This window comes from Tiliqua scincoides, chromosome 2 (genome assembly GCF_035046505.1).
Source record: "Tiliqua scincoides isolate rTilSci1 chromosome 2, rTilSci1.hap2, whole genome shotgun sequence".
In the NCBI taxonomy this organism is placed as follows: Eukaryota; Metazoa; Chordata; class Lepidosauria; order Squamata; family Scincidae; genus Tiliqua; species Tiliqua scincoides.
In genome coordinates this window covers 149707536-149732927 of record NC_089822.1, presented here as the reverse complement: position 1 = coordinate 149732927, position 25392 = coordinate 149707536, and the positions used below count along the sequence as shown (strand labels likewise).

At 44.0% G+C, this 25392-nt stretch overlaps 1 protein-coding gene across 1 annotated transcript in view; it reads right to left on the bottom strand.

Annotated features, from left to right (window-relative positions):
* Window positions 1–25392, bottom strand: part of SLC38A10 (solute carrier family 38 member 10) — a 90462-nt gene that overhangs the window by 14337 nt on the left and 50733 nt on the right. Inside the window, exon 11 of the mRNA XM_066616872.1 lies at window positions 11211–11367. Within this exon, the coding sequence (XP_066472969.1) occupies window positions 11211–11367 (157 nt within the window). The remainder of the gene's footprint in view (window positions 1–11210; window positions 11368–25392) is intronic.

The window sequence follows — 25392 nt, the reverse complement described above, 5'->3', positions numbered from 1 at the left end:
GAGATTCCAGAGCAACTAGGAAAGAACATGGTGGGTTATGCGGGATAGGAAGAATCTGAAGTATTGTAAGATTCTTGGACTTGTTATCTTACAGAACATTGTTTTACTTGTTGGACCTTTAAAGTACTGACTGGGAATCTCACACGTGCAGCAGCTTGCTTAGCAGCCATGAAGATCTATTAAACAGGCAATAGGTATCCCCAGCAATAAGAGGGTAGCATGGTAGAGGAGCAAGCAAAAGATGCTTGGCTTGTACATGGCCTCTACAAATGTTTTCCTGATATCTTCCACTCCTCTGAGAGACTAGCATAATTTGTTTTAAATCCCTGAAGTATAGTGGTGGGAGGCTACTGCAATTGCAACTGCATATACTCTGGACAAGTTGTGAAACATAAGGGATGCTCTGGGATCAAAGTTTGGCATGGCCGCTTGTCCAGGATATGGGGAAATCTTTGACTGAGGGTTCTGTGCCCTCCCCACTGCAGAATAAGACACTAGAGAATTAAAGTTGGGCTGTGCTTCTCAAGGTCAAGACTGTTAGCTTTGTGTTCTGAGGGAAGCAGAACCACAGCTTACAAGTAGGTTCAGGGAGCAGGTGTAGATTGCTGAGTCAGCAGAATCAGCAGGCACCTGGGACTGACACACCCTGGGTGTGACCAAGCCAGCACTGATTGGCTAAGCTGACTACATAAGGTTAGTCTGCTGGAGCTTCCAGTGCAGCAGTAGGGGAGTTGAAGGAGATAATTGAGGAACTGCTGCCAGTGACTGAGGAGGCTGGATACTGTATGTATATGTTATTACTGACTTATGGACTGAACCTTTGACTGTGTATTGTTGGAAACTGATTTGGATTTGTTATACTTGGACTGACTGCTCTTCGTGCTGACTCTTGGACTGTTTACTGACTACTCTACTTGTGATATCCCTTGCTCAATACATCTGCTGAAAGTACTCTGCTGTATTTGCCTTTTTTCTTGCAACCTGCTCATATTGGGACAAAACAGGGATCCTACACCAATCATCCCACAAACATAACCTTAACAAAGACCTTTATTCACATATTGAAGAAGTCAAGAGTAAAAATGGCAACCGTCTCCCCCCACCCCAACAAGGGGTCAGGTCATACCTCTTGCATACATCCTTACGTTAACAGCCAAAAACTGAACCCACAAATAGAAATATAGACCTTGATTTTAAAAGACTCTGTTAACACTATGCTTTCTGTGACCCCCAAAACCTCAAATTTAGCAGCCAGGAAAGGTTATTCAAACTTGTATCAATTTCATTGCATTTCCAAACTTTATTCTTGTAGGACAGTTTTGTGGTTTTCCCCCCATATAATTTTGATGCAACAGAGGTGAATGGGTAAGAGGTTGGCACAAGAGGCCCTTGGGAAAGGCGGGGAGTAGCATAATATAGAAGCCTTGTTCTCTGAAAGTCACAACTGTAGTGATTCTCTTCCACCAAAGACTCCTTCACACATGATATTTTCTTACTTAGGTGAGGAAGAAGAGAAACATATACACATTCTCATATGCAATCATGTGTGAAATATTAGATGTATAGTATTATGATGTTATATATTAAAACTACGGTTGTATCTTTGCTTCCTAAAACTGTGTCCATGAGGCAACTGATGTTCAGAAACAATACCTGCTTTCTCCCCCCCCTGCTTGTATGTGTATACACACATACACACACACACACACGTGTGTGTGCGCGCACGTGTGTGTGTATGTAATGTGCAATTCAGCCCGGAGCCACAGTGGTTCCCAAACTGTGAGTCGGGACCCACCAGTGGCTCACAACCTGATTTTTGGTGGGTCACAAAACTGCCAAGCTGATAGTTGACAAGGTAAATGTATTGAGCCTTATGGAAACCAAAGGGAACAGCATGTGCATGTTTTCTTGTGAGTAGGCAAACATGGTCTACTTCAAAGGGCAGGCTGGCTGAGGGGAACGCAACACCATCGGAATGGTCCCAATCTGCTGAATGCAGACCCCAAAAAATACTCGAGGAGGAGGTTCCCCCCCCAAGCCGGTAATGAAAATGTAGTGAGCCCTACGGAAAGCAAAACTGAGCCATGTGTGTTCATTTTCTCATGAGTACACAGCTGTGCCTCGGTTCTTATCAAAGAGGAATGCAAGGCTACCAGAATTGTCTCTAACCAATGACCGTGGAGCTCAACACACACTCCAGAAGGTGGTCTTCCCCCCCCCCATAGTAAAAAAGAGACTTGAGCTGCAGGTAAAGTGAAGCTTCTTTTAGTCTCATAAAGCTAGAGTGTTTTAAAAAGTGGGTCCTGGGGCTAAAAGTTTAGGAACCACTGCTTCCTGGGAAGCTTCCAAACTTTCTAGGCACTAAGGTAATAGAAAAAACTTGCTTTAAACAAAAATAGTGGTAAGAAATACATCAAGGTAAGAAAACTGTGTGCTGGTTTGCAGTCATGCAGACTGTAAGGATCTTTTCTCCTCACTCCCACAAATCCTGATTATGAATAACTTTGGATACACCTACTGTACAACTGGAAAGCCAGAGGTTTCGATACAAGCTTGCTAATGACATTCCATGCTTGTGAACACAACTGAAGCATTAATAAACGAACACCATGGAGACACCCACATTTATCAGAGGAGAACAGAAAGCTAAAGAAACCACGAATGTACAATATCTTTCCTGCTTTTCACAGCCTGTCTGCAGTTTAGCCAAGTGACCTGTACAAATAAACCCGAGGCTGTCCAACATTCCAAAGTAGGTGACAAGACTAAGATCTCTGTGATACAAGTAAATTCCTTGTAGACGCTCCCATTGCCATAGCAAGGGCTAATCCAAGGATAGCCAGCAAGTTGCAAATTTAAAAAGGAAAGACACACATATTATATACACACACACACACAGCAAAACAAAAGAAGAGAAGAAAAAGATAAAAATCTCAGCTCTGTAATAAGACAAAGTTGCCTCTAAGCTGTCATTTTCTCAGCAGGAAGCAAAATTAAATTCATCATCAGGGCGTGAATTAATGGTCTCTCATGCTGCTTGGAAATCTATAAGGGGCTATATGTGGTTTGCAGAGAACCATTTTGCCCAGGATGTGTAATAATCGCTGTAACTGTAGAGTCGCCCTTGTGGTCCCTTTGGATAATGTTACAGTAATGCTGTGCCTCTTAATGTTTTATGAGGGGTGCTGGGCTTAACAGGAAAAGGCGAAGAGGCTGTAAAAGCTTCTTGGCTTACAAAAACAACAGGAAAAAAAATTTCAGGACTAAGGAGTTGGACAGGCAAAAGGGGGAAAAACTCCCAAATGTTGGGAGCAAGCCCAAGTGCTGATGACTGAATGATGGTGCATATAGCGCCAGCCCAAGTTACTCCTACTCCTCTGTCTGCATTAGGACATGCATGAGGAAGGGACATTTCTCACGGGTTTTTGAAGCATCCACTTTTATTTTAATGGTACATCATCAGTCTCTCTGGGCTGTAATAAAATCTCATCATGAGCAGCCCTAAAAGCTTTTCCTACCTTCCCTCCAAGAATCTGACTAGGACAGTAGCAGTGCACCCAGAAAAATGTGGCTTGCACTAACTCTTGCCCACATCGCCCACTGCGTTACAGATGATTCAAATTTATGAGGAGGAGACATGCAATATAGTCCTCTTAGTGGCCTTCACCACCACAGAACGTATGTGAGAGGTAACTTTATTTAGAAGCACTTCCAGGTCAATGTTTCCTGTGTGAAGCTAAGTCCCTCTCGATTCTTACCCAAAATTTCTGAAGTTGCAAAAAAGGTACTTTTTAAATTGTTTGTTCTCTACAAGAGCTTTACTTTTCCAGTTAATTCAAAGAAATATAAATAAAGTTAAGTGCAAATCCTTATTAATCTTCCATTTACTCCAGCCAGCTTGTGCCACTGGATAACCTGGAGAGAATTATTGAGACATTTGCTCAAAGTATGTACAACTGAAAAACCCTTTTAAAAAAATTGTTTAAAAAAGCTCCTTGCAACTCTGTACTGATACTTTATAATAAAACAGACAATTAACAGACATGTCTCCCTGCAAGGAGGTAGTGGGGAATTCAAGTAACAGCCAGCCTGAGGAGCAGTTTATCATCTGTATTGAAAGCAATTTTAAGGACAGGGTAAAACAAGGTAAACAGGAGTGAAGGAGACTAAGCATGGATTTGCTTGTTGGCATAATGTGGCTCCCAGATGAAGCAAACTAATAATTACAGCGTGTATGTCAGTGAATGAGATGCGCATCCTGCAATATCATTTGCCATAGCTCCTTCCTGTCTTTTAACCTGCCCTTGGCTCTTTTATAAAGAAAGGAATGTATTAAGAAGCCAAAGCTTTCTTCCACTCAGGGTTGGGACTAGTTACGTGTTAGGGAAAAAGGGAAAGTGACTTGGGGCGGTGGTGGTAAGACACAGCTATTGCCTGTGTTGCCAACTGGCTTGAAGAATAATAGTATTTCTATATAGTGTAGGTTGATAACTGCAAAAGAGCTTCGTTTTTAGTGTTTGCTTCCATGGATATTTCTACTGGAACAGGTTAGGTTGTTCAAAATCCATTAGGTTCTTAAGAGACATCAGAGAAGTTTAATTTTTGTTCAAAAAAAAATTAAACATAACAACAACATGTATAGTATCAACTCTCTAGGACCACTGCTGAATATATTAACATTTTTCAAGATCAAATAGCCACTGAATTTTAAGCAAAACCTTAGCTTCTTACCCAAAATCCAAATTGGATAATCAACTCACATGTTTCTATGGTTCTAAATCTAAACCACAATGAGGTAAGCAAGACCAGGCTTTGACTTTTGCAATTGGATCCTCTGCATGCAATCAATACACCCCTGATAGATTAACCCAGGGTACAGAGGAATTCAGCCCATGGTTAAGCCAAATTAAAATACTAGTTGACAATTATAATGTACTACAGGCAGAGGGCATAAGAGACCAGAGTGTCTCTTAACACCACAGGTATGTGTAAAATGAAGCAGAGTGTTGGGAAAACAAACCCAAAGTGCTCAAGCAAACAAGGAAGCCACAACATATAATACAGGATAAACAAATACCAACCAATGATGGAGGGAGAGAAGAAATCCATGTTCCTATTCAAAAGTAAGAATCTTCTGGACTCTTAGCACACAAGTGCTTCTGTTAGCATCAACACAAAACACAAATCCTTCCCAGTGCTTAAGCTCCAGACCACCCTGTTGGCTGCCCTGTTTCACTGTAACCTCCAGTACTTCAGAGAATGGCAGAAGGGTAGATAAACCACCTCAGGTCAAAATGTGACTTTATCCAGGACACAAACTTCTAAACAAAACAAATATAAACTGTGGCAGAGGTTCCCCACCCCCAAAGTATATGTGCAAAAAGAGAACACCAACAGTTAGCAAAGGAACTATAAAATTAAAATTCCAGTAACCTCCACAGTTCTGAATGGCACATGGAACACCTACAACATGAGTCATGGAAAACAGAGAGGAAGCCATGACAAGGAGACAAAGGGACAGTGATTTGTGGAGTGAGAAAAAGACAAAGAGCAGCTTCTTGCAGAATCTCAGATTCCTTCCCAATACATCTGAAGGTGGAAATGTGCTGTAGTGCATGTGCGTAATCCAGGTCACTGGATTATTAATTTGAGAAAAAAAGTACCGCATAGCACCCGAGAACCGACTGGAATGACTTCACACAATCATCTGACCAAGTCTCTTGTCCCTGCAAAGTTTCCCAAGTCTGGGAAACTCTGAGGTACCAGAGTGTATATCAATTGCTACCTCTGGTTCACATAATACTACTTCTTAACATTTATACAGTGCTTTCGAGTGTGCAAAGTGCTTCACACATATCTCCTTGATGATGTTCTTACAACAATCCTGTATTGTAAGTATCATTAGCCCCATTTTGCAACTAGGGAACTGCAGGTGGAAGAGAGTGGTTTACCTAAGTCCACCTAGTATGTTTCTAGCAGGAGTGAGATTCAGACTGTGGATGTCCCAACTCTACTTTGGCTTTCATACAATAGTGAAGAAGGATGGACATGTCTGAGGCAACCACACTCGACAGCTGCTGCTTAACATGGGCCTTCCCCATTCCAACCCCAGCCTTCATAACAACAATCATTTTATAGTAGGGACCTAAGAAGCATTCTGTTTAGTAACTCTTTAAAAACCTTGCCCCCAGCAAGCACAGAGAGGTGATCACACACACTGCTCAGATCTTGGAAAGTACGCAGGTACACAGTGTGGGCCATATGCCAAGTTCAGCCATTATCAAGATTGCACAAAAATGAAGTGTGGAGGAGGCAGATGAATCTGCATGTGCTTATCCAGCAAGAATGAGGAAAGGAACTTTCCAAAGATCTACAGATTGTCACAGTTATCACTTTTACCGTTATCATTTTCACAAGGTTACTGAATGGCATCGGGGAAACTAGTTCACCATTTTCTCCTGACACGCAGACTGTAAAACTGAACAAAAAATGACAGCAGGGCAATAGCTCCTTTTTCTGTGTCGCAGGAGCTATTAAAAGATTGCTCTCCCAAAGCACTAGGGAGTGCTCCAGCGAACCAAGCTGTTCCAGAAGCCATTAGAAGCAAAGGGAGGAATGGTGCATAATCCACATTGCACACGGAGCCTCCGCTTCCTGCTTGAAGAATAACCACAAGCAGGTGGAGAGGGTGGAAAGCAGGTGTATTCACAATGTCTGTCACAGGTGCAATCTTAGAAGCTCATGTTGCATTCCCCATATTCTTCCCTATATCCCTCTGGCCTCCATGCAACACAGATGTCAAGACTGCAGGTTCTCACCAATAACTGCACACGACGACCATAAATTAAACAGACCAGCAACACACGCAGGACGGCACTATACAGCCACATCTCATCAGATGCAAAGGCGGTGAATCTGAGTAGATGGATCAAACGCAACAGAACACTGCAGCCAATTTTTGATTGCTTAAGTGACTGTCTGGAACAGTTGGGGAAAGGGCACAGAAAGAATGTGAATCAGGCATTTGATATAGGAAGTCACAGAGGGATAGCATGAAAGATGGGGAAGGAAAAACCTCAGCAATGATGTTCAAGTAAGGAGCTGAAAAATATTACAAAATCTTAATCCGTCCAGGGAGATCCTCTGGGGGAGGGGAAGGTATCTTTCAAAAGCAGAAAGAAATTGCCTAATTAGATTTTTTTAAAGTGGATAATTGCCTTCATGTGCTTTCAAAGGCAGCTTAGCAACCTTTTAACGTACGTATGCGCCGTGTGTAATAGCAGAGCCTCTCTGAAAGGGGTTTTATACCTTTCCCAAAGAGCGGCTGACAGTAAACCCCCAGCAATACAGATGGGGGCGTAATGGGCACTTGGGTGTCGTTAGTGAAAACACTATTCAAAGTTCACTGGTCAATACGTGTTCGCATAAAAGGGCAGCATTCTAATATTCATAATCCCTGGACCCACGGGGCAGGGTTTTAATGTAAGTCTGTACAGTTCTAGGCTCTGCAACATCAAAGAGGCCAATAAATAAAATCCTTCGAGCGTATGCCAACAGGCAAGAGGCATACAGCAAATGCAGAATGGGGAAAGGCAGCAGTGCAGTTGTGGGGACTGCATCAGCAAACCAACCCATCAACTGCAGAGGGGTGGGCGGGGGGGGGGGTCCTAAAGCAGGAACATGCTAAAAACAAACTGCATGCTGCCCAACAAGAAAAGCCATGTGTTTCCGTGAGAGGCTTGTGCAAGAAATGAGAAACAGATGTAGGCTGAAGGAGGGTTCCCTGGCAACAGATAAGCAACCCCATGCAAGCTTAGAATGACAGGATACAGCCACTTGGGGAACAAACCCATTTTCCAAAATAACCCATAACAGGGTGAGAACACCACAGCGCAAGTCCTTAAAAGTCATTCTCAGGGGGCATGCAGAATAAAAGTACTGACAGTGCTGTGATCAGCTGCACCACTCCTGAGGTACTACGTCATTCTCAGCATGCCTGGGTTCAGTTAAGTTCACTGTTGTGATTTTTATTCTTCTTTGTCTTCCACACTGATTGCTCTCACAGGAAAGGATTATGCAGATTTGTGCTCAAATCAGTGGCAGCCAAGTTATATTCTGCCAACTCCACCTGGGGAGATTCCTTCTATTAGATAAAGATCTAGTAGCCGTTGTTCATGTTCATTTGACTAGTCTAATTTTGAGATGACAGTCTCGAGACCAGACTAGCCAAATAACGTCAATGCAAAGCTACCCATGAAAACTATCCAGGTGATACTACTGGAGTAGAACATGGCAGTCTGCCTCCAGGAGTGCATTACGCTACAGCTCTGCTGCCTGCACTGTCTCCCTATTCTCTTCTCAATTCAATACAAATGCTTAGGCCTAATATACCATAGACTGAATCTTACTTTGTGTTCCTTTATGATCTATATAAGATCCACCAAGAATGCATTCTCAGTGGCTGCCTCTCAGTTGTCGAATTCCATCCCTCAGCAATCCAAGCCCAAGGGCCATTGGAAAGCACTGCAATGCTATCTCCATCACAGGAAAGAGAGGGGCACTAACCATTTTATTCTATTTTGTAGTTGTTGGGGTTTGGGTTGCTTTTTGGTTCCTGCTGTTGTGAACCTGCTCCAAGACTTTGCAATGGGGCTATACACCAAAATATATAAAATAATGTCAAATGGAACATTCATGCTATGAGCAGCATATGACAACCCATGTTGCATGAGGGCAGCTCAAAGAAATGTTTCAGTGTCACATATGAAAGTTGTCCAGCACCTCAAACCTGGAAGATCTGTCCCAGCAAACAAGCATGTAAGCCTTTATTAGTAGGCAAAATTTGAAAGGGAAGTTGATGTGAGATTCTGATTCTAGCATGTCAGAGTGCAGCAGGAGAGTTACATGGCTACCTCCCAAAGGGAAAGGTATCATTTGACCTGCAGTAGCAGGTTTGCTTAGTCCAGGAACGGACAACTTTTCAGCACTGAAGACTGCATCATAAATATGGATGTCTGCAGCTAATTTGTAGACTTCAGTTGCACATAATTAACAATTGCACATCAGTTTTACTAGTCTGATTAAACTACAATTAGCGCATGTGCTATACCTTTGCAACACATTGTTTAATCCTGAATTTGCTACCTTCAGTGTGACAAATTTCATTCTCCTCTTTATAGACATATTTGTAAAGATAACATTGAGAGAAATAATGAGAATGTAATACAACACATGAGAGGTTTAAAAAATGGGAAATTTCCCATTCCATTTTTGCTACAATGAAGACATGAAACTTTAAAGAAAATAAGTATACATAAGCTGGGATTCTTAGGACTCTAACAAGACCCCCCCCCCTTCAAAAAAGGATATTTGAAGGACATTTGAATTACATACTGCTGGGGCCTCTGCATCAGCGAGGGATCTGTTCTCAGACCCCTTGCGGATACCGAAAACCATGGATAAAGAAATTCATGGTTTCAGCCCCTTAAGCCCTCCAAAGGTGACCAGTGCTGGGCTCTGGTCATCTCTGGAGGGCTTTCTGCAGCCCACAGAGTCCACGCACATCAGTCCATGACCTCTGCAGGCTTCAGAATGGCCCTTATAGGCAAAAAAATAAAAATAAAAAAGCAAAGCAATTTCCAATTTCCCTAAGGAAACCAGAAGTGCCATTTTTATGCCTTTTAAGGCATTCTGAGGCCCAGGGAAACCCCTGGAGGGAAACTGGAAGAAGCAGTTTTTGCCTGAAAGGGCCATTTTGAAGCCCGCAGAGGCTGTGGGCAGAAGTGCATGGCCTCTGTGGGCTTCAGAAAGCCCTCTGGAGGTGACCAGAGCACAAACACACTCATCTTTGAGGAATTCAGGTAGAGGCAAGGCTGGCTCAATGTGAGTCCAGTGGCCCCATGTTGCACCAGATCCATGGATACAAAATCTGCAGATAAATAGGCTCCACCTGTATTGTCATGTGTTAACATCAGACAATATCCAATAAAAGTCAAAGGGGCTGGGCAAGTGCCAAGCTGAATCCAAGATGAATAGCAGGGCTAGTTCCTTTCTCAAAGATTATCATAAAGAGGCAATTGTAGCAGAATCCAAAAGACTCTTTTGCCATTTAAGTGTATAAAGCACATGGAGATCCATGAGCCACTGATGTTTTGAAATTATTCAAGATTCTCTAACTAAATTGAATTGTACCCTTTTCTTTAGAAATTTAAGTAGTGGGGAAGAATTAGCACTCACAGGGCACACTTCTAGCAAGGGATGCATAAAAGCCTAACACTGCATGGGACAGTGAAACCCAAGAATAAATCTCAGCACCAACGACTCTAACATCTCGGAAATGCTCCAGAATTACAACAGAAATATAGCTAATGGCCCAAAGGGAATAATAAAAACCTCCTTTGCCTGCTTCCATTCTCAAGCTCTGTGAGAATATTTGAAGGCACTAGACAACAAAAAACACAACCAACTCAGTGTGCATGTGTGTGTGGGGGGAGGAATAACAACACAGGATGCGGCCTGAGCTGAGGGGCAGTAGCAGGGCAGCAGACACCTGCCTGTGATGGCCTTGTGAGGTGAGACTGCAGCTGTGGAGAGGAGTGGTAAGCCATAATTCCATCAACAGCCGCAGTAAACAAATAATAAATAATGCAAACCAGTAAACAAAGCTGAGGCATAATGGTAGGCTTTGTCAGGACTAAAACTAGCTCCAAATTTATATCCCGGCCCCGCTTGAAAAAAAAAGGGGGGGAGAAAGAAGACAGGCTCCCATAAATTTACATATGTTTTGAGCATGATGAATGGGTCACTATTGAAACCTTGGAAAATACATCAGTAGAGAGACTGGAAATGGCACAGTTTTGGCTGCTGGTGGCCTTCATACAGGTGGCCTGGACTGTGCTATCTCCAGCTTTGTGTTCATACAGAGCCTTTGATTAAAGGGGCTTGTGTAGCTCCTCACTTAACTCACCAGGCAGCACCAAAAGCTGCAAGACTCTCCTGCAAAAGGTCAAAAATATGCTTATGTCCCTCTCACACATTATGAAAACAATTCTAAGGAAAAAAAACTAAGGTGACAGCCTCCTTCCTAGAAAAGCTTTGTTTTCATTGTTTAGGGACCATTTGGCATGAATTTGAATGACACGGTGCAAATGTGTTTAAAAAGATTTATTCAGCCATTTTAGAGCAGGGCAGATCAAGACCATGATGCATACCTGAGATTTTGACAGAATCCTGATCTAGTACTTTCTGTATTTCTCCTGGCAACTTGTCTGGTTCCACAACTTCTATTTTTGGTGGGATATCTTCAGATGCCAATAAGGTGGTGTATGTGCTAATGACCAATACTCCCAATCCGATCCACAATATGATCTGTGAAAGATATTTATCAGATCCTTTAATGCAAGATATAAAGAAAAAGGAGGGGGCAGGGAAAGAAAGGCACAATAGAAATTAAAGAACAGCCCTACTGGATCAGGCCATAGGCTCATCTAGTCCAGCTTCCTGTATCTCACAGTGACCCACCAAATGCCTCAAGGAGCACATAAGACACCAAGAGACCTGTATCCTGGTACCATCCCTTGCATATGCTTGGTTATTCAAATCAAGAACAGTCTCTCATCTCTGAAATGCCTGGACACACACATCTCTCCTCTCTATTTCTTCTCTCTGGTTTTCTTTCCTCAATCACACTCTTTCATATTCCTTCCTCAGACCTTCTCTTTTCACCCCAAGTCCTCTAAACCAGGAGTCTCTAAACTTTTCAGCTGAAGGGCTACTTCAAATATCTGGCACAGAATAAAAAAATTAAATAAAAAATTTAAATAAATACATTAGAGATGGAACTTAGATGAATTAATAAATGAATGGGCTCAAACATCCAGGACTTCTCCAAGCACGAACACAGCCCAAGAAATAAAGCATACACTTAAATGGACCCTCATTTCACCATCCCGCAAGCACAACTCTGGTTGTGTTCGTCAGCTGGGCCAGGTGCCCTCAGGGGATCAGAGGCTGACTGCGGGCCTGACAGAAGCTCGCCGCAGGCTGCATCTGGCCCCCGGCCTGGGGTATGGAGACCCCTTCTCTAAACCAGGGGTGTCCAAACTTTTTGGCAAGAGGGCCACATCATCTTTCTGACACTGTGTTGGGGGTCAAGAAAAAGTTAATTTACATTTTGAATTTGAATAAATTTACATAAATGCATTAAAGATGGAACTTATATGAATGAATGAAGGCATTGCAATTGCTTGTGGTCTATAAAAGGCCTTGCATAAAGCAGGGCCAGCCTTTCCTTTGCTGCCATTGCTGCATCACAGACATGAAACAGCAAGCAGTGGAAGGAGCCTTCGTCCCACAGCTCAGATGAGAGGTCAAACAGTTGGCCGTCACACTGAGAGCAGTCAAGTCGGGCCAGCATTGGCTCCAGCAAGTCTCTGGAGGGCCAGAGCATATTGGAGACTGGGGGCTCCCAGCGGGCCGGACTGGGAGTCTTCATGGGCTGTAAGTGGCCCCAGGGCCGGGGTCTGGGCACCCCTACTCTAAACACTCCTTCACCCAGCCTTCCCTGTGAACTTTTTGACATGGTACCTTTTCCAGCCTCTGTCTCTTTCCTAGGCCCCTACTCTAGGAAAGAGGTTTTCTCCCACTGGTGTTTTTAATTATTTTACTGTTTCAGGGAAGGGGAAGACCGAGAGGGGTGAGAGAGGCACTGCCAAGGCGCTGGGAGAGCCCAATTACCACATGGGCCAGCCTTTCAGTAGCATTATTTCTGCTGAGTCATCACTTCATAAATCACCTCTCAGCTGTTGAGCTGCGAAGTGACACTGCAGCAGAAACAGCTCTGCTGAAAGGGTGGCCTGCATGATAATTGGGTTCTCTCATATCTTCAAAATATCAAGATTTGCACATTTTCTCTTCAGCTAATAAGTTTTTATGTGAGAACAAAGTGCTTATTTCTGATCATCAGCTATTTAATGACATCACTTCCTGCTTAATGAGGACACTTCCAGCCCCTAGCAGGCACCATGAATGCTATTCAGCCTACTATGTGAAACGAGTTCGATAAAATAGATCAGTGTTTCTCAGACTGTGGGTTGGGACCCACTAGGTGGGTCGCGAGCCAATTTCAGGTGGGTCCCCATTCATTTCAATATTTTATTTATATTATATTCTTTAAACAATGATAGTAAATGGGACTTAGCCTGGGTAAATGTGGATAGGATTACAGCCTAGGATTGTTAAAAATTTTCCTGCTTGATGATGTCATTTCCAGTCACGACATTACTTCCAGTGGGTGCTGACAGATTCTCTTTCTGAAAAGTGGGTCCTGGTGCTAAATGTGTGAAAACCACTGGTATAGATAATACAAATCAAATATGCTTTACATTGTACTCACTAACAGCCCTATCCTGAGCTGCCCGGGGTGCGTGGCTGTGGCAGTGTCAAAAATGGCTGCCACCGCACCCTGCACCCTTCAGGCAGCTGCCGGCAGCTCCTCGAGAGAAGAGGACTTTCGTCCCCCAGGTAAACTGAGTAGCCCCACAATGGGGCTACTCGATTTACTGCCAACCAAAAGGTCGGCGGTAAATCAAGAGCCTCCATGTAAGGCGGCAAACTCCACCGGTCCTGCCTCCCCCCACCCTCTCCCCACCTCCCTGGAATGCCTTCTCCCCACCTCCCCCATGCCCCTACTTACCTCTCCGCTGCTCGGCGGTCCGCATGACTGCCGAGTAATGGAGGTTGGATGCCCACCCAACAGTAGCCTGGCGCTTGCCAGTGCTGGGCTACCACCGATGCTCGCCTAGCGGTAGAGCCCACAAACGTGCCTTACGGCATGTTTGTGACAGTGCGCGTCAGTGGTGAGCTGGCACACTGAGTCCAGGATTGGGCCCTAAGGCTGCAATCCTATCCACACTTACCTGGGCGCAAGCTCCATTGATTATAATGGAGCTTACTTCTGAGTAGACATGCACAGAATTGGGCAGGAGTGTAATCCAGGAAAAACTGTGCTTAATTTTAGTTCTACTTTTAGGACTAAATTTTAGTCCTAATTTTAGTTGTACTTCTGACCACATTGATTTCAAAAGAAGCCTACATACTTAAAGTAGATGCAGTCCAGACAAAGTTATTAACCTCGAAGTTGTCAACCATCAGAAATAAACCACAATTTTCATTTTGTGGAAAAGAAATAAAACTGTGCCACTGCTCCTTTCTATTCTTACCTTTCCTATAAAAGGAATACCACCAAATTCTGGTTGTTGGATACTTTCCCTAGAAGGTTAGGCTCACCAGCTATAAAGGTTCTGTAAACCTGGACTTAAGCAAATACCCATAGCCATGTGTAGTACAAACACAGACCTATAGAAACTTACTAACAAGATCTGCATAAAATAAATCTCGTCCCCCCACTGCATCTCTAGTCCACACAATGCAATTTCGCAGAGCCCCTGCAATACCTAGCTATGGAAATCAAGATGGCAACTGAGGATGACGAACTTTGCAGCCCTTCTAGCTCTAAGGCAGGGGTGCCCAAACCCTGGCCCGAGGCCACTTGCGGCCCTCAGGGGCTCCCAATGCGGCCCTCAGGGAGTCCCCAATCTCTAATGAGCCTCCGGCCCTTCAGAAACTTGCTGGAGCCCATGCTAGCCTGATGCAATTGCTCTCAGCATGAGGACGACTGTTTGATCTCTTACCTGAGCTGTGGGGCAAGGGCTCCTTCCACTACTTGCTGTTTCACCTCTGTGATGCAGCAGTGGCAGCGTAGGAAAGGTTGGCCTTATGTTGTGCAAGGCCTTTTATAGGCCTTGAGCTACTGCAAGACCCTCATTCATTCATATAAGTTCCATCTCTAATAAATTCATTTATGTAAATTTATTTAAATTTTAAATGTAAATTAATCCTTTTTTTCCCAGCCCCTGACATAGTGTCAGAGATGGTGTGGCCCTCCTGCCAAAATGTTTGAACACCCCTGGTCTAAGGGAAAAAGACAAACAAGGAAGATATAGAAGAACGGAACTGTAGGTATACAGGATCCTAAAAGCTGCATTCCAAGAACTCAAAATGTGCATGGATAAGAATGCACCCAGCCTAACCACCCTGAAGAATTTGAAACTCTCCAATTCCACTTAAAACAACAGAACATATTTCATTATGTGGGTGGGTGGAGGGCTTGAAAATAAGGTGCAATGTGTACTCGTGTATTAGCAATCAGAGAAACAAGCTGTGGCTTCCCAGTTATCAGAAGCAGGGTTCTCCACACATCACTGCCTCCCTGCATTTCCTAGCCCAATCTATTGGCTTTTCAATTATCCAATCAGTCAGGCCCCAATCATTTCTTTCTGGCCAGATTAATCCTGCCTTAAGATTTTGCAACCAGAATCATGAAGTAAACATATGCAACACTGTTTTAAATTTGCATGACAGGCTGCAGAATTTGGTTGCAGAACTGAAAAGTTATTTTAAAACACACTCTAGTGGTCCAGACAGGTCATCACTGCACAGTTTTGTTATGTGAACTGTACACACACAAGCACACGTTCACACATACACTGTTCTTTGATTTAAGATATCCCTTGAAGCTTCAGTAATTTATGGGTTATTGGGTAGGGGTGATCAGCTGAGCAGATACAGAATAATAACTGATAAACAATAAGGGCATCAGGAGTATTTGCCTCGCTTGAGCAGCAGAGCTGCCACATTCCAAATGAAAAAAGGTACTGGTGGAGAGAGAGATGAGTGGGTGGATTGTTGGCTGACAGTAAAGGAGATTTAATTAAACTCTGATGCATTATTTTTACCTAGTTAATCACTGTAATCGTCACTGCAAGGGCTATACACAGAACCTGGTCTGCCTGTCAACAATGCCACTATTACAGGTGCTAGAAGAATGGAGAAACTATGTTTTAAAAAAACTACATGGCAGTACTAACTGCCAGAGAGTGGAAAAGCAGTCAGTAGCAACACAAAAAAGGAGTCATTAAGACATACTGGGACTTCATTATTCGTATTCCCCTTCCTCCAAGAAATGTCAGATCAAGTGAAATAACTGTTAGAATAACTTCTGTGGTGACCTGAGAAAGAGAGGCTGCCAGTAGGAGGTGCAAGGGAGCAACCAGCAATCCATACTTTTGAGAAATGGCAGAGAGCAAGTCAATCATGCCACTATTGACCCCATCTGTATCTTGCATGCTATGATGATGATGATGATGATGATGATGATGTTGATGATGAATATGTATATACAGTACCACTTTTCCAGAAAACGGCATCTCTCAGCTACCCATGGAGTACGGCCACTTAAAAACTTACACTTCTTCAAAGATGTCAAACTGTCACAACAAGGCAAGCCAGAATGGAAAACCCATCACATCCCAGCATGACATACCTTGCCTTCAGAGGCAGCAAGATTTTGGAATAAGCAAGTCTACTTTTCTGATCACCACGTTATGCTGGCTTTCATACTGAGGTAGCACCATAGTCTAACTTTACAAAACATTAATCTAGCCAATTCATGGGAATTGCAGTGCAAAGGCAAAACAATTTTTGTTCTTACAGTACTCTGATTTATGGCCCAGAAGTCATAGTGTCCATTATTCACACATTCAATTGCTTCCTGTGCTCTTCCAGGTAAGCATAGCGCTTAACCCATTTTTTCCTCACCCACAGGTGTACACATTTGGTCCCTGTTGTGTATATGCAGCGTTGGGTTGCAAAGGCTTAATTATGCAACAAGCAGGTGCAATAGTCAGAAAGTGGGGGAAGGTTCCAGAGTACGAATGTGATAGAGGGTAACAGAACTGAGTTGTTCACAGAGGTCAGCCTAGCACCAAGCAGATGGCAATCATCTAGAGATATTTCATAGAATTTGCTTCAACAAGCAGTTTCTCAAAGATTTTATTGGGGAAGAAATCTGGAGGGTTTCAAACGGAACATTCTGCAATATACAGTTTGTGGGAACAGGCGGTTCAGGAGAAAATGCTTTGAGGGCTCACAAAGTTTGCTCATGAGAAACAACACTAAGACTAGACAGACAGGAGGGGAGGGATCAGATCAGAGGATGTGGAGAACTGGGAAAGGACCAAAGATGTCCTTCATATGTCCTGAAAACACTGGCAGGTATTCAGATAGTTTTAACTAAACGTGGAGTTCAAGAGATTGAAACATTCACATGCATTAACTCAGGTTGAAAAGATGGCAACTCTTAGTAACAATTCTAGCAGTACTCACAAAAGAAATCAAACAGTTGGACGGATAATAGAAGAATATGGTCTACCATCCCCACCAAGACTTTGTGAGGAAGTGTAGGAAGAATCAGTATCTGACCAGGTTCTGCAAATCTACCACTTTTGCTTTCATAAATGACCTTGTCCACTTCCTCATAACCAGAGGATCTGAGGTCTCTGGATTAGGGCATGAATAAACATAGAACTTGTGTCAACCATCAGCAAAGAAATAATGTACAGAAAGAAAAAACCTTCCACAGATGGGTTCCTGAAGCAGTAAAACAAATCTGAAGATGTACTTGCAAACTAATCTTTTTTTTTTCCTTTTTAAACCAAATAGGCAGAACATGTTTATTATTATTGACGAGAATGATATGCTAGAGCAGGGGTGCTCAATAGGTGGATCGCGATCTACCGGTAGATCGTGAGGCAAAATGAGTAGATCGCGGAGTGCCGACCCCCCCCCTTTCAGGTGCCTCTGGGAGGAAACGCCGGGAGTAAGGCCCATTGCACTCAATGGGGCTTACTCCCAGGTAAGTGTGGCTAGGATTGCAGCCTCACAGCCTAATCCTAGGCATGTCTACTCAGGAGTAAGTCCTGTTATACTCAGTGGGGCTCAAGGTACACCAACATACATTGTACACATAAATGTTATATGTTATGATGGCGCGAACATTGTAAAAAAAACTCTGGTAGATCTCCGGGCCTTGCTGGGTTTCAAAGTAGCTCTCGAGCCAAAGAAGTGTGAGCACCCCTGTGCTAGAGAGAGCAGGAGGTCAGTCTTTAGCATGGGACACAATGTTCTACTTCAAAAAACTGGAATCTTATGATTGAACTGTCAAAGGGAGCTCTAAAGGAATCATTGCTTTCATCAGAATTAGCCTACATTTGCAAGACCACCACTTTGCTCAAAACAGGTAAACCTGACTGCTGCAAGTTTCTCCTGTATACAACTACTAAAGCCACTTTTACACCTCTGAAATTGAATTCATACAGTTACTGGCTTCAATCCATCTATTATATGGTCACACAAAATAGTTTTCTATCCTATGAAAATCTAGAACAGTGTATGTCTCCGCTTGCATTAGCCTAAGTATAATTTATAACAGATTAGAGACAGACAAGTGAGAGAGAAAAGGGAGAAATCTTGAAAATAAATGTTGCCTGTGCCAGGATAAAGGTCAACCCTGAATTTCTACACTTCCACACATCTTATTTTCCCTTTCAATCAAGTCCCAGAAATATCATCATATAAACCTATGAGACACAATCCTTTCCTGTTACACAACAGACGACAAAGCAAACCTTTTAAATACAATTCCTTCATCTTGACTTAAAACCACTGATTTGTTAAAACCAATATTACAATATCCTAAATAGGATAGATGTTAGCTGGCATTTCTTTCTGAACACATAAGCCATTTTACACATTAGAAAGTCACCTTACAGCACAATCCTATCTTGCGCTGGAACAGTGCCAGATTGGGGCCAGAAGTGGCTCAGCTGGAGGCAAGGGGAAACTCTTCCCCTTACCCCTGGGTAAACCACCACGACCTCAATGGTTCTCCTTGGACTTGTGCCACCTCAGGAGGTGGCATAAGTCCAAGAAGAATGGAGTGGCTCGAAGCCACTCTGCAATGCTCGAGGAACAGTGTTAGGATCCAGCATAACAGCAGGGTCCCAGCCCTGCCTCCTGCTCCATGCCCACCCCCTGTCCCAGAACGCCTCCCTCCTGCCTGCTCCCCACCCTCCCCAGACCCCTGCATCGGCCGAGCTTGGCCAACGCAAACCTCCCTCCCCAAGACAGTGCAGAGGCTGGATGTAGCCTGGGTCAAACTGCATCCCTGGACCAGCACAAACATGCTTTATGGAACAATTGTGACCCTCCTGGGCCGGTACAAGGGACTTGCATGGGCCGAAATGAAAGTCAGGATTGCACCCTTAAGCTGATTGTTCAAATCAAAAAGTTATTCAGAAAATTGCTAACAATGACATCAGCAGCACTTAATTGGTGCTGGTCTCTCAAGTAGCAAGTGTTGCACTGTCAAGAAGCTATAGTAGCATATGTACTGCTTACAATAAGCCGTGAACCAAAGTCAACAGTAACAGGGAGTCAGTGCAGTGTTGTAGACAGAACACTGAACTGAAGTCGGTGAGATTCAGGCTCAAAATCCCTAATCAACCATGAAGTTCACTAGGTGACCTAGACCAGCCACTACCTATCAAGGTTGTTGGGCTGGGTATGTAGACTGTCTTGAGCTCCCTGGTGGAAAGGTAGTTGATAAAAATGTCATAAATAAAAATAGAAAGAAAAGATTCTGAAAAGTGTGAGTGAATTTGAATGCCTGATTTCTGAGCTTTCAAAACTTGTAATTATATCAGAAATTGAAGGCAGGCATTTGGGTGTGCTGGCTTTGCACTTAATGAGACTGATACACTGGAGATGTCAAATAAAGTCAATTTTTCTCTGAGGATAGAAATCTAACCAGCAGCTTTTCCCACTTAGAAGTAAAAAGTAGGGTGCAAGTACTACTTTTTTTAATTCAGATATGGGGATAGGTACAAAGGTACATATGTAGGTTGGGGAAATACATTAGGTCTCCACCAGAATACAGTTTTTGTTTTTTGTCTTTCAAACAACTACAGATCTGACACATCTTCTAAATTATTTTGTTCTATTTATTCTATTTCTAACCAATTGTAAAAAGCTTCCCATATATTCTTAATTCTATCTAATTTACCATCATCATGTAATCTTTCTGATAAAATATCCATTTCAACTATTTCATAAATTTTTTCTATCAACATGTTCATATTTGGCGCCTCTATATTTTTTCACATCTGTGCAAATAAAAGTCTTGCTGCAGTGCTGATGTGGATCAAAACACATCTAATATTTCTACTGTAACTACCTGGTATAAGTACTACTCATTGCCATTCACAGAAGGATCCAGAACACATGGGAGGGATTGGGGTACCCAGAACTAGAGCTTTGGGTAGTGTTTTGATGAAGTTATTCCCACTGCTGATGAGAGAAATCACCATTCAGTTTAAAAAGCAGCTTTGCTCCTCAGAATTGGGACTGTGGCAAAACAGAAAGCACAGCTTTAGCAGAACGTGCAATTCTCTCCTACGTGTGTCCCATCCTCAGGGGAAAATTAACTTTACTTGGCTTCTCTGGTGTATCAATCTCATTAAGTGCAAAGCAAGTACACCCAAGTCAATCAAGCCCAGATGCCTGGCTTCACTTCCTGACAGAGATACATCTGAAAACTCGATGATCTTCGCTGTCTTTAAGCATCTAACCTTTCACTTTACAGAATATGTATATATTTTAATAGTAATGTCTTTAGCAATGTCTTTAGCGTTTTTCTAGGTTTGGTTAGCAGCCCAACAAATAATCATTTGGGTGGATTTAATATGACTATAGGCCATTAGCCAAGCATCTTGTTCATTATGTTGAACCTATATGTGAATTTCAGCCCTGCTCACCTCTGCTGCTCCTGCAGAGCTAAACCTCTCATCTTATATTTTATCTTTTCCATTTTCCTTCCCCTCTCATACTCTTCCTTCCAATTTAATATCTGTACCACTCCCAACCTTCCTTTTTCAGGCCCCTGTTTTCTTTATGCTTCCTTGCTTTGCCTAGGAACCTCCGATACCATGCCCCTCAATAATTTTAGAGGCATTCAACCAATGGCAACAAGACCCTTTGTATCAGAATAGTCAGCTAACGACAATCAGAGGATCTTTGAACTGTCCATGTCCTCTATGACAGTCAGGCAGGTAAATCAAATATTGCTAGACATTTCCTTCACTATCAACAAACCTCTTAGCACATTACAATAGGGATTCCCTTTAAAACTTGGCCACTATGATTATTTTTGTTAAATTGTCCTGGAACTTTGTGTTTCTTATCCTCTCAGGAAAAGCGTGATTTATTAATTCCCAGAACAAAAACCCACCTCATTTTCCAAGCAAAGGTTTTCTGAAAGGGTTAATATCTAAAAAGCCCCCCTTTTTAGATATTTGCAGGTGATGGACCATTAAATATAATGGAGATGACAAGGCATCTGTAGGCAATGAGCAGAAGTGACCTCAATGGAATGAAAAAGTCTCTTTTTCTTGAGCTTCCCGTAATGCCAGCAAAGTAATTAACAAGATTGTAGTGAGAGCACTTAAATAAAACTAAAGGAACTTTGTCTGCTTCTGTGTCACCCATGGGTTATAGCAGAAGAACTGTCACAGAATGACAATGAAACCAAGAAGATATTTGGATAGACTGAGGTGTGATGTGAGGTCATGTCTAACACAACCATTCCCAGACAGAGCACATCAGGGATCAGTGCTAGAGAGGGTGGGAAGCCACAGGAGCCTTGTGAGTAGCTCAGTAGGAATGGGTACAAAGCTCCAAAAGAGAGAAAAGCAGAAAGAATTGTTTCCAGGGTCAGAAAGGCGGAGATCAGTCGAGAAAGTCCCAAGCAAAAGTAAAATTCTACTGTTCACCCCAGTAAAGACCTTGGGAATTTCAGGTAAGCTCATACAGAAACAGACCACACACACAATGACCCAGAATGCTATTTAAATATCACAAGCATGGGGCCTATGCCTCCTACGGGAGCCTCAAAAGAGCATTAGGATTAGAAACCAGATGCACTCATCCTACCCTACATTCAACCTGAGAGAACATTTTCCAGCTCTGCAGAGCCATTTACTCCCAGCCCTCATCAATCCCATATCAAAATCCACAAAGAAAACTCATTCTGCCCATACGGAGCAAGTGCATGCAAACCCCACTGGATGCAGACTTTGTCCTTGGAAATACAAGAGCAGCTGTTAAAGTTAAAGAGACTAACATTCTTGCAACAGGCCACATGAGAGGGAGACTGAAAGAAAAGAAGTGAGCGGTAAGCGACTGCTTTGTTATACTTCTTAATAAAGTTCACCTAATGCAGGTACATCTGGCTTCATTTGGAGGGTTTTCTTTCACTGGCATTCCGCATGGAAGCATGCTCTCTCCCTTTGGACATGCACTACTTTGCGTAGTGATGCCCATTCCTTATAAAGAGAAAACAGCATCTACTACACCCAGAGTGCACTGGTGTAGCTGCTGCCAGATGAAGAGAGGACTCTAGAAAGAGAAGCTGGCCTAGAACAACAACTGTTCCTAAGCTGTTCCCCAGTTCTATCCCCCACACCTCAAAAAGGGTATCAATGAGCTGAAAAAAGCTACCAAAAATGTAAGGCCAGGGAGTTGGACCTTCCCTACAAAGAAAGAATAAAGGATTTAGGGCTCTTTAGTTCCAAAAAACATACAATGGGGGGCATCATGAAAGGCTTTTATAAAATTATGAATGGTACAGAGAGGTTTCTCCCTCTTCCATAATACTAGAACTCCAATTACTTCTTCCAAATGAATACCAATGACGACATTGACTGGTAGGAGATTCAGGACAGGCAAAAGAAAGTACTTTTTGGCTCAATGCATAATCTTTAGAATCCTTCATCATAAGATCTGGCAGTGGCCACTTGCTTAGATACAGCTGAAGTCTGACAAGACAAATGGAGAACGTGTTTATTAATGGTTATTAGTCATGATAGTTACACGGAACATTCAGGTTCAGAAGGAACAACAGTTGAGGGGGGGATGACTATAGCCCAGGGGTGCTCACACTTTTTTGGCTCTAGAGCTACTTTGAAACCCAGCAAGGCCTGGAGATCTACCAGAGTGTTTTTACAATGTTCGCACCATCATAACATATAACATTTGTGAGTACAATGTATGTTGGTGATTAGACCATTAGAATGCTGAAGGTGGCGGTTGAGGAGAAGAGGGAAACAGGAGGAGGGAGAGGGAGTTGGCAGGCTTGGGGGGTGGACAGGAGTGTTGCTGGGGGGGGATGCATGCAACATTCTGCTGCACGTCCTACTTGCACATCAGCTAACAAAGAATGCCGTATTAGTGTCAGGACTAATAAGCGGTAAGCCCCATTGCACACAGTGATGCTTACTTCCTGAGACCAAGGGCTGCAAACCTTTCCACATCTTCCTGAGAGTAAACCCCATTGACTATAATGGTGCTTACTTATGAGTAGACATGCCTAGGATGGGGCTCTAGATGTTCTTAATCACCTGCCAGCCAAGGGACACCTCCTGAAAGGTACCCCACCACTAGCACCTCACCTGGTTGCTGCGATCCTTTCCACACTTACCTGGGAGTAAGCCCCATTGACTGTGATGCTGCTGGCTTCTGAGTAGACGTGCCTAGGATGGGGCTGTAGAAGCCCTGCGTGGCCTGCCAGGCAAGGGACCCTTCCAGAAACGTCCACCGGCACATCATCTCCAGGGCGCACCTGGGAGCCAGCCAGGCTGCATCTCGGGGGCCGGACATGGCAGTGGGAAGGCGGGAGGACAGGCTGGCTGCTGCTGCTGGAGCCGTCGCCCCCTCCCCGCGCAGCAGGTGGCACGCACGTCCCCGTGCTGCGGGAGGCGAAGCTCCAGCGCCGGAGCGCCTCCTCCTGCCTGCGCCGCTGCGCGCAGGATTGGAGGGGACCACCTGCCAGCCAGCCAGGCAAGTAGTCCCCAGTCGGTCTCCCCCGCATCCCCCACATGGCTCCTCCCTCGGCAAGGCGGCGGTGCTGCTGCTGCTGGCGGCGCTGGCACGGCACGGACGGGGCTCCACGGCTGCTGGGTCCGGGGCTGCCGCAGCTGCGGGGGACCAACGTGCGCCCTGGAAGCAGCTGCGGGAGCACCCTTCTGGGCGGCAACAGAGCGCAGCGGGCAGCAGGAGGCGGAGGGGCTGCGCGCTGCTCTCCGCTGTGGCTCGGCCTCCTCCCCCATGCGCCCAGGCGCTGCCGCTGAAGGGGGGAAGGCAGGCAGGCAGGTGCCTGCTCTCGCCCCCTGGGTGCCTCGCCGCTCAGCCCCCGCCCGCCCGCACTGGCTGCTCCTCCTGCAGCCTTTCCCTGCTGCTGCTGCTGCTCAAGCCCCCCCACTTCACAATCTCCCCCCCCAACTCTGGCAGCCGGTCAAGTTGTTTGCACATGTGCCGTGACCTAAAGGTCAGAAAAAATCAGTTGTCATCTGACTGGCTGCCATGTATGTCAATCAAGTGACAGGAGTCTACCTAGCTCCGTGATCGACTCATTTTGCCTCGCGATCGACTGGTCGATCGCGATCGACGTATTGAGCACCCCTGCTATAGCCGTTCAAGCTCTGCTCATGGGCTTCTTGGAGGCTCACTTTGGGAAGCGGGGTGCTGGACTAGATGGACTTGGGAGTCCAATCCAGCAGGGCTCTTTTTAAGTCCAGAGTCAGCCATGAAGTACAATATCCTGGTGAACTGTGAACAACACCAGAAGCAACTGACCAACAAAATGGCAAATGGATTAAACATAAGTAGGAGCAAAGTGATGCACTCAGTGTTGTGCAGGAAGAAATCTTAATTTTACATGCCTATTAGTGGCTATGACAGCTAAATGAAACCCGTATTCAGAGAGAGCATGCTTCTGAACAGCAGATGCTGGAGACATGAACAAGAGGAAGGCTGTTGACTTCATGCCATGCTTTGGGCTTTCTAAAGGCTGGTAAATGATGGAAACATGATGCTGAACTAGATGAACTTTCAGTCTGATCCAGCATGGCTTAAACTCAGCAGCTGGTTATTATATTATGCACTGTCTAAGGGCCAAACTACATTATATAAAACTGCATGTAATATCAGTCCACCTGCCCCTCTTCATTGCAAAGCATTCTCAAAAAGGGGTGCTTCGCCATGGAGAAAGTGCTCTGGGCCAGGGTATCTTAGAGATCGCCTACTCCCGTACAATCCGGCTCATCCTCTTAGGTCATCAGAGAAGGCCTTTTTACAAGTGCCGCCGCCTAGGGAGGTACGTGGGGTGGCGGCAAGAAATAGGGCCTTCTCAGTAGTGGCACCAACACTATGGAATTCCCTTCCCCTTAGACCCTTCTGTCTGAGTTTCTGGCCTTTTTAACATCTTTTAATATCTTTTTAAACATCTGGTTACAGGCCTGATCCTTTTATAATCTGCTATGCGATGCTCTTTTACCTGACTACTTTTTTATTTGACTACTGTTTTTACGATATGTCGTTATGTTTTTTTCTGTTTTTAAATTATGTTTTTAAATTTGTTTTAACCTTGTTTGTAAGCCGCCT